Here is a 10,175-nt window from a genome sequence, read left to right on the forward strand (position 1 = left end):
GAGAGAGAGAGAGAGAGAGAGAGAGAGAGAGAGAGAGAGAGAGAGAGTGAGAGAGAGAGAGAGTGCTTGCTTTCATGGCGTGTTAACCAGGTCAATTGAAGGCTCAATTCACGCCGTGCCAAGCTTGATTAATGTTCCCCTTGGTGAGAGTCAGGCACAAAGCTGTTGTTAGATTCCAGGTCAATGCCTTCTGTAAACCTAGAGAAACAACGTAGATCGGTAACCAGGTTAATGAGCTGAATGTGTGAAGGATCCAATTCTAGTTTTTTTCAGGCTTCTGAAAGCCTGGGGAAACGCTTGACGTCTCGCCCGTCATTTTGAATTTTGAGCCGTTCCGAATAATCCTGCGTAGATTTTGGGTTTTCCCAGTCTCTGACATGTTGAACAGAGACACCCCCCCCCCACAGGCCAGAAGATATGATGGCTTAGAGGTATAAACCAAATTTCGGAGGCTGATTTGATGTCGTTAAAGGACACAAACGCTCCGGGTTTGCGTTGCGTACTACTTCCGAGCAATTTTCCCCCCTTGCACGCGCGCGAGGGTCGTCCCCGGCCCCACCGTACGCTTTGTAAGCATGGCAACGTTGCATGGGGCTGTCTCCATGGCAACCCTGTGTGGTACCCAGCACGAAAGATGGAGAAGGACGGGAAAACCCGTCGCTGAATTGTTTCCCCCCCTCCCCCATTTTACAACCTAATCTGACAGCGTCCTGTTTAGTTCGGTAATATTCAGGGGACGGTCATGAAAAATGCCGAAAGCTGCAGATCTCTTTGATGGACTGGCAAATTATCTTTCCGGCTTTTTTTGCAATTAGGCAGTTGGGGTAAATAATGTTCCCCCTATTTTGAACACCCACAAATCTGTTTGCTTTATCTGGCAAATTGCAGCCCTTGTCGTAAAATAAAACAAAATAACAATAACGAAACTCGACAGGTGGATAAAAAGGTCAAATCCAATCCAAACCTCCGACTGACTGGGCAATGAAGCCTAAGAATACGTCAGTCAATTGCAAAAGGCAGCTTCACTTGGAACAGCTTACATCCTGCATTAACATCGGCAACCCCATCCAACGTCCACATCTGCTTATCCCAGATCCTTGGGAAGAAGGCGATCGGCGGGCAAAAATGCCAAATTCAGTCTAAACATTTGGCTGGCCGGGCGCCGAACCGTATAAATAATGCACAATGCAAATTAGAGCCTTTGCAATATAGATAAGCGAAGAAGAACGAAATGAAGACGCTCAAGTGCTTGGGGACTTTAGAATTCAGATAGACACATAACACCAAAGATTTAACGACTGTGGATAAGAAAGACCAAAAAAAAATAAAAAATCTGGATAGTGGAGAGAGCGGAACAGAAGAAAAAAGAACTAGGGGGAAAAAAAATCACAAAATAAAAAGAACTGCAAATAGAAGTAGAATGACTGTGGCAAAAGAAAGCCGAGGCAGCGCCAATAGTGTTAGGCGCCTTTGGGTGCAATCCCAAAACATCTGGAGCATCAACTGAGCACCATTGGCATGGACAAGCTCCCCATCAGTCAATTGGAAAAGGCAGCTTGATTCAGCTTGATGGACAGCCATTTGTCTCAGATGGTATAGGTTCTCCTGCTTGAGCAGGGGGCTGGACTAGAAGACCTCCAAGGTCCCTTCCAGCTCTATTCTATTCTAACCATTTCCAGGATTTTATTAAACGCCACCACCATTCCTGGTTTCCCCCCCACTCCTTCCCAGAACCAATTTTAAAAACTGCTGAGAAATAGAAACCAGAAATAGCTGTACAATTGCTTTTTTTTTCTCTTTCCCAATGCAGTTATCTCTTTGAGAGGCCGTTTCGATCATCATTTTTTTACTTCTCATTTTTCGGTGAGCCGAGCGCCAACTTGACAAACTCAGCCGGGCTCTTTGGCACCGTTCGGGTTTTTGAATGACTTCTCTCTGGAAATCTCCCCAGTGAGAGATTGGAGAGAGAAGGAAACAGAACAAACAAACAAGTATAAAAATCCAGATAACGCCCCACAAGCGAGCTTTTCTGAGTAATTGAAGAGTTTGTGGTGCAGTTCCAGCGAGGGTTTCCTCGCCAATCTTCTTTTTCTCACAGTCTTAAAAACAAGAGAGAGATAATTTCTCCCCTCTTGACTTCCATCTTTTTTTGCAGTTAATTGCACGCGCAGGGTCTGATGGTCCCAAATGTGGCTCCTTGGCCATCCCAGGTTATTATTCTTGTGTGCTGAATGTCTCAATTTCCTTTGGAATTAACGGATGTTTAGAGTGGCAACATCCTGCAAACTCTGTTCCCTGTTGGTTTGGGGTGGGGAAAACTTCCTTCTCGTGTCCCCCCCCCCCTGTCCTGTTGCTGGATTTAAACTAGGTTAAAGTGGATCGGAAACTGCCCGTGGATTCCAAACAATGCTAGTTTTGTTGTTCTTGGCCCAGAAAGCCAGAAAACGGCGTTGGGAGGAGAGACAGCGCGGCGCAAATGATGGGCAAATAAAATTGCACCTTCCATTTTGCAAGTGGGTGTGTTTGGAGACACGTTGTGTGGCGTTGTGTTAGGGCAGAGTAGGCAAATCTGCTCTGTTTACACTGCATTTGGAGTTATTCTGCCAACTCGTGCGAATGTGTGCCTGCCAAGGCGGGTGGTGAGACTCCACTGCTAGATTAATCAACTCAAAGCCAGTGGATTGATTGATTGATGCATCTGAAAACTCAGCACCCAGGTCTTTGACTGTCCTTCTTTTTGCTCCCGTTACCAATTAGCACTTTTTTTTCCCCAAGTGCTAATTCTACATTTGCTCGGCCAAAGCTTGCTTTGATGTCCCCTTCTCCGTTCTGATCCCCCTCTCTTATTTTTTTAAAAAATTATTATTATGTTATTGTTATTATTTAAGATGTAAGCTTCAATTCGATTCACAGTCTGGGGCTGGTTAAAACTTAACAGTTCAAGTCCTAACTGAAAACTTAAGAGCCGTTAAGGTAACATCTGAATATATATGGCAGTTCCAAGTAAGGTGGGGTGGGGTTTTTTTTGTTAAAAAAACGTTTCAGTCCTATAAGTCCAGACTATTCAAGTTTTACAAGTACCTAGAGAGGATAATGATAACCGTGTTTATAAGGAGGGGTTAGCGAGTTGAAGTTAAACGTTTAACGGTATAAAACCCAATAAAAAAAGATCGACAAAGAGGAGGTAAGCACGTAGAAGACCATGACGGTATAGTTGCTTGGTCGGAAATTTTTTTCCTTTTCCACAATAGTGGTGTCAGGCGTGTTGTGGGCCAGACATCTGTCTGTTTATTTATTTATTTATTAATTAAACTTTTACCCCGCCCTTCTCCTTACGGACTCAAGGCGGCTAACAACCAATAAAATACAAATACACCCCAAGACACCCCTTAAAACTTGGTTAAAAAGAAATATTTAAATTGGCTATAATTAATTAAAAATGTTTAAGAACCCCACTAAAAAATTTCCCCTTAGGCCAGTCCTGCTTGCTGAAATAACCATAATTTATAATTTTATTATTTTATTATTTTGATCCCATTTTGAAATCATCCATCTCCCTCACAAGAGACTTGAGAAGGAGCTGCCCTCCTTAAAAAAACCACCAGTGAAGAGGTGGTCTCGCCAGGGGCGGGCCACAATGCCCCCCCACCCTAGAGAGAACTATCTCTCTTTTTCTCTCCCTTTCTCTCTCTTTCTCTCCCTTTCTCTCTCGCTCTCTCTTTCCCTTTCACTCTCTCTTCCTTTCTGTCTCCCCGTCTCTGTTTTTCTTTCTTACTTTTTCTCTCTCTTTCTCTGTCTCTCTTCTTCTCTCTCTTCTTTTCTCTCTCCCCCTCTCTCTGTCTCTTTCTCTCTCCCTCCCTTTCCCTTTCCCTCTCTCCCCCTTTCCCTCTCTCCCTTTCTCCCCCTCTGTTTTTCTCTTTCTCTCTTTATTTTTCTTTCTTTCTTTCTCTCTCTCTCTCTTCCTTTCTCTCCCCTTCTCTCTGTCTTTCTCTCTCTCTCCCTTTCTCTCTCTCTCTCTGTCTCCCCCTCTCTCTGTTTTTCTCTCTCTCTTCCTTTCTCTCTCTCTCTCTCTTCTTTTCTCTCTCTCTCTTCCTTTCTCTCCCTTCTCTGTCTTTCTCTCTCTCTCCCTTTCTCTCTCTCTCTCTGTCTCCCCCTCTCTCTGTTTTTCTCTCCCTCTCTTCCTTTCTCTCTCTCTCTCTCTTCTCTTCTCTCTCTCTCTTCCTTTCTCTCTCCCCCCCCCCACCCTCTCTCTCTTCCTTTCTCTCTCTCTGTTTGGCAGAGGGGGATGCCCAGCATGTAAGATCTTCCTGCAGAAATGCAGAGCTAAGGAATATGAATTCAGGTTTCCCACCCCTGCCGTACCCTTGATGGCGAGGGAGGGCGTTCTCCTTGCCAGCAAAGGAGGGGAATGAGCTGGAGGGAGGGTGGGTGGGGGGGACAGAGAAGGAGAACGTGGCTGCGTCAACCTCCTCCTCCTCCTCCTCCTCCTCCTCCTCCTCCTCCTGGACCCTTTTTGTGCTTTCTCTGCCATGGATGACTGCAGACTCCCACCCTTGCAGTAGCCGGCTCCAGCCCACCGAAAGGAAGGACCTGTTGTGTTTGGGGGGGGACAGACGATGCAGAGAGGCTCACCCCCAGAGCCCAGCCTTTGGGGGCAGCGGGGATCGGGGGAAGCCCAGCCCCCGTTGGGAAAGCAGGTCGAGCCCCAAAGGAGGCGACAGCCTTGCCTTGCCTTGCCTGCCTGCCAGCCAGAGGCGGGGACGGGATCCCTGGTGACCCACAGCCTGGCCACGCAGACGGAAATGGCTCACTGATGCTGCCTGTGGGATCACCCTGGAGAGCTGCTCCTGCCGGGCTTGTTTGTGGGCCACCTGTTCCAGGGGCGCCGAGACCAGGCAGGGGGCTCCACCGGCCAGGAGCCAGCAGCCATCGGCCTGGGCTCCAGGTGGGAGCAGAGCTCGGCGTGGGCCGGGCAGCCTGAGGATGGAGAGCAAGCCTCTGTTCAGCATGCAGAAGGCGCTGGTGCAGCCGTTCCAGATGTGCATGTTGGATATCCCCTTGAGCGTGCAAGACGACGACGTGAGTAGCCAGCCACAGGGCGGCGGTGGGGAGGATTTGGGCAAGGGGAAGCCTGGGACCAGGTTTGGGGCAAGGGGGCTGTCCTCCCCCCTCCCACCCTCCCCCAGATCCTTCACACTCCTGCCTGCCAGAGAAGTTTTTGCAGTTGTCCTTTGTTCCTACCGTGCTTCTGCAGCTGACCAGCATTTCAACTCGCTTGGCTAAAGGGTTGTGTGTGTTTTTTTTCCTGGCAGGGGTTTTGCCACCATTCACACAACCCCAGACTCTGCCAAGCAGGCGCCTCGCCTCGCCCCGAGGCCCCGAAATCGCCAGGAAGCCCCAAGGGAGAGGCTAGGATGGGGTCCTGGGCGCAAGAGGTCTCTCTTCGTAGGCGCCCAGGCGTTGGCAAAGGCTAGGGTTTGGGCTGGTCTTTCTTTTATTCCATTGGTCAAATTGACAGGTAACTCCAGGAAGGCTCCACCAAAGGGAGCTAACTGCATTTGGGGATACTCCCAGTCTGGTTCCAGGGATTTCAGTCTGCTTCTTAATTGCCTTCCACACAAACAAACACCCAGGGATTAAACTCCCCTGGAAAAAAAATAATAATAATCCAGATTGTGACACGGGAAATCCTGAGGCAGATCACTCTCGGGAATTTTAATTTTTTTTTGCCACTCCTGGACTTTTTTTCCCAAGCCCTTCCCGGAGGAACCCAAATTGGGATTTCTGGGGTTCAAAGCAGGGACACGGCCAGGGGAGGCCTTGGCATCTGGGCTTGCCAAGGTTCACTTAGGCTCTGGGGAGGAGGGGGGCTTCAACCCCCCACCCAACCCCAACCCCTGTGCAGGATGTACTGGAAAAATGCAGTTTTAGCCCAGGGAATAGGAATGTGAAAAAGATCCAGGTATTGCAAGGAAAGTATGCAGATGATCTTCAAGGGTTTCCTGCCTGAGCAGGGGGTTGGACTAGATGACCTCCAAGGTTCCCTTCCAACTTGATGATGATGATGATGATGATGATGATGATGATGATGATGATGGTGATGGTGATGTTATGACCACGACTGGAGCAGAACCTCTGTTGCCAAGTGAGACAGTGAAGTGAGTTCTGCTCCATTTTACGTCCTTTTTTGCCACCGTTGTTAAGCGAATCCCTGCAGCCGTTAAGTGAGTAACACGGTTGTTAAGTGAATCCTGGCTTCCCCCATGGACTTGGCTGGTCGGAGGGTTGCCAAAGGGGTTCACGTGACCCCTGGGGACGCTGCGACCGTCATAAGTATGAGTCAGTTGATCAAGAGCGCTGGAACGGTTGTAAATGCGAGGACTGGGCGAAAGCCGCTTTGCTCCGTGCCGTCGCAATTTCAAACGGTCGCTAAACGAGCAGAAGCCGAGGACGACCCTGTAATATCTGGATTTACTGATTCATAAGGGCAGGAGATCGAGAGCGGTTTTTAAAGGTTGTGTGGTTGTAACTTGAGGACTACCTGTGAATTGTGAGTTTCGTTGTCCACATTTAGGCTGTTGTCAACCTGGACACTTAGTGGACGTGATGATCTTGCCTCCAGAAGTTGTGGGTGCTCCATCCCTGGAGGTTTTGAAGAAGAGGCTGGACAGCCATTTGTCTGGAATGATATAGGGTCTCCTGCCTGAGCAGGGGGTTGGACTAGAAGGCCTCTGAGGTCCCTTCCGACTCTGTTATTCTATATTTTGTAATTAACCAGTGGAACTGCTTGCCTCCAGAAGTTGTGGGTGCTCCATCACTGGAGGTTTTTAAGAAGAGACTGGACAGCCATTTGTCTCAAATGATATAGGGTGACCTGCTTGAGCAGGGGGTTGGACTAGAAGACCTCCAAGGTCCCTTCCAATGCTGTTATTCTGTGTTTTATGGACTGAGTTGCACAGCATGTGACTCCTTGGTGCTGGGTTGGCCTGAGCAGCAATTTTAAAGGATGCCAGTCCAGATCTTGTATTTCTGCGGCTGCTGAAACGCCGGGATGGGTCTCTGAAAGTTTTGATTGTTTTGCCTGGGAGCAAAGGAGATATTGACCCACCACACAGCTGGAAAGTTCAGCATGTACCCCAGAGCAGAATTTGAATCAAATGAGAAATGTAAATGAAATCTAAGCGAGGACAGTCTGGCCTGGATTGACCAAAAGTGACCAGGCTTAAAGAGAAAATGTACTGACTCTTTTCTTTTTCTCTTTTCTTTTTGTTTTCTCTTTTCTTCCCTCTTCCCCTTCTCTTTCTTCCCTCTTCCTCTATCTCTTTCTTTCTCTCTTTTTCTCCCTCCCACCTTCCTCTTCTCTCTCTCTCTCTCTCTCTCTCTCTCTCTGTCTCCTTCCCTTTCCTTTCCTTTCCTTCCCCTTTCCCTGTCCCTTTTTTCTTTTTCCTCCTCCATTTCCTTTGCCTTCCTTCTAGTGCTTTCTTCCTATACCTCATTTCTTTTCCTTCTCAGCAAAGGCTTCTCCAAAACTGAGCTGATTGTGCTGATGACCCAGGAAAGTTCTTCTTTTACTAACCCTCAGTTCCCTCTTAGGTGACAGGACAGTTGCAATCCTAAAGTTACCCGACCAGTTGGGCTTTCAAAGGAAGTCTTGCTCTAAATATAGACGACTTTCCCAAAAGTTGCAATTAGCAACGCCTCCGGGGCTTCGGCTGGGGCATCCCCTGCCAGCTGAGACTGTAGCCGCAAAGCCTCACCTGTTGAGCCACCGCCAAGCACCCTGCACCTGTCTGACTTTGACGGGACTTGGCGTGGCGTGTTTTGTATCCAGGATGTTAACTGGCCAAGCAGGGACCTCCAAGATCCCTTCTATCCTTATGATTTCACGAAATGAGTGGCCATTTCTTAGACTCAAAACATTCCTCTTTAGTCTTTGCGTGTTATTGCTGGAAAAAAAACCAACAACAACCCATGGAAAATGTTTTGCCTTGGGTGCTAAAATCATTTAGCTGTTTTCAGAGTTTTGATCTTCCGGTTTAGATCATGGTACTTCGTGTTCCCTGCTAAGCAGCAAACCATCTTTATGGGGTTTGTTTATGAGTTACTACATTAAAAAAAAAAACCACGGTTGCTTAAGGCAGGATCTGTCTGGACAGGGGACAAGCAGTTAAAACCGAGGACAATAAAGTAACGGCGATAGGAACACGGGGAGTATTAACACACCGTAAGATCAACATTGGAAAGGAATGAGAGAACTGGGAAAAATAAATACATAAATGATAAAACAGGAACACTGTGGCGGAGAGGGATACTGTCCGGTGTTTCTAACAGATTAAGTCAAGGGAAACAAACTTTTTTTCCCTTTCTGACTTCAGAAAAGACTTTTGAGGCAAATCTGCTGATTTTGGAGCTTAGAAACACAGAAGGCAGAAGTTGGCAATATCTGCATCGCTCAGAATTTTAGGAAGTGAGGCTCTAGTCTAGGCGGTGAAAACGTGCTGAGGAACATGTCAAGTCGATCCCCAAATCCACTTTACTAGTGGAAAGCTTGCTTGTACAATAAGGGTCCCCAACCCCTGGACCCTGGGCCAACACCGGTCCAGAAACCGGTCCATGCAAACAAGTGAAGCTCCATCCACGGGATGCAGGCAGCACGTGAAACCCCACAGAAAAAACTCTCTCCAAAGGAACCGGTCCCGGCAGTTGTTAAGTGAATCGTGCGGTCGTTAAACGAATCCAGCTTCCCCTATTGATTCTGCTTGTGGGAAGCAGGCTGGGAAGGTGGCAAATGGGAGATCACGTGATCCCGGGACGCTGCGACCGTCGTAAATGTGTGCCGGTTGCCCAAGTGCCCGGATTTTGATCACGTGACTGTGGGGAAATGCAGTGACGGTCGTAAGTGCGAGGGCTGGTCGTAAATGACTTTTTCAGGGTGGTTATAGACCACCCTATGAAACAAATCCCCTGTCTATTCCGCGGTATTTGGTACCTATCAAAAACAGGAAGACCGGAAGTCTGGGTGGAGGTAGTTAGCAAAGCGCAGGAAAAAAATTTATCTCCGAATCTCAGGATGGTCCTATTAGTCTAAATGTTTTCATTTCATTTATTCCATTCATCTGGGTTTGTTTGTTTGTTTCTCCTCCTCTCCTTAAGCCAGAAATATGATGCCTGGCTTTGCTTTTGCTTCCGGGTGTTGTGTGAACTTGGGCAAGCCTGGTTTGTCAACCATTAAAGGCGCAACAGGAATCCACCCAGAAGAGGTTCGTTCCATAAATCAGAGTCCAAGAATCTGGGCTAGCAAAGCAGTTTTATTTTGCCAGCCAGGGAACCTTTGACACTTTCATTAGCCACGATTAGCTGACCCCAAGTGCCCTGCCCTGCTCCACGAAGCCACTTTTGCAAACTCTCCACCCTGCGTGGAATTATATCCCACCCCTAAATTAACCGAACTCTGGGAATATACTGGGCAAAATGTTGCTGACCGTTTGTTTCCTGTAGGCGCACAGCTTTGATCTTTCAGCTTACTTTTTTTTCTTCTTCTTCGTCCCCCTGGATTGATTTCCTTCCAGGAAAAAAAAGCCTGCCCTCTTCTCCCCTCCCTTTACAGACCCCAAAGTAAAGAAAATAAACAGGGGGTGTCTGGTGGTCTCAGGATCGAAGAGATTAGCTAAGCCAACCCTCTCTGCAAACAATAGGCAGATATTCTTGATGCTGGTTTACAGGTCAATTGTTGGGCAGCTTGCTTAACTTTTTGCTTTCCAAAATGGCTTTTCTTTCATCTCTCTCTCTCCCCCATCACTACCATCCTTCCCCTTTCACACGTGCGTATTTGGGAAACGAGGGTCAGAGTAAGTCAACTGGACTCCTTCAAGCAACCCAAAGCTTATAACGAGCGTTGGGAGAGCCTGCGTTGGCTTAGCCTGCCTGGGGAAAAAGTGTTGTCTGAACACACCAAAACACCCAAGCCGTGAGAACGGGACCCTAGCTGCCTACCCCTCTCACCCTAGGGCCGGCTAACCGCAGCGAACTATACCCACAACAAGAGCAACGCACTTGTCTTGTTTGGCACAACGTTGCGACCCAACAACCCAGCCTTTTTCCTATCGCACGCAGTCCTCCACTTAAAACAGTCCGTTCGGAGACCGTTCAATGTTACGACGGCACTGGAAAAAGGG

The 10,175-nt window shown here is 48.0% G+C and overlaps 1 protein-coding gene across 1 annotated transcript in view; it reads left to right on the forward strand.

The window, feature by feature from the left end:
* Positions 1–5,007: 5,007 nt before the first annotated feature.
* The window catches only part of RALGDS (ral guanine nucleotide dissociation stimulator), a 44,116-nt gene continuing 38,948 nt past the window's right edge, over positions 5,008–10,175 (forward strand). The window contains exon 1 of the mRNA XM_029286744.1: positions 5,008–5,079. Within this exon, the coding sequence (XP_029142577.1) occupies positions 5,008–5,079 (72 nt within the window). The remainder of the gene's footprint in view (positions 5,080–10,175) is intronic.

Source organism: Protobothrops mucrosquamatus, unplaced genomic scaffold (assembly GCF_001527695.2).
Source record: "Protobothrops mucrosquamatus isolate PMUCROS unplaced genomic scaffold, P.Mucros_1.0 scaffold4798, whole genome shotgun sequence".
Classification (NCBI taxonomy): Eukaryota; Metazoa; Chordata; class Lepidosauria; order Squamata; family Viperidae; genus Protobothrops; species Protobothrops mucrosquamatus.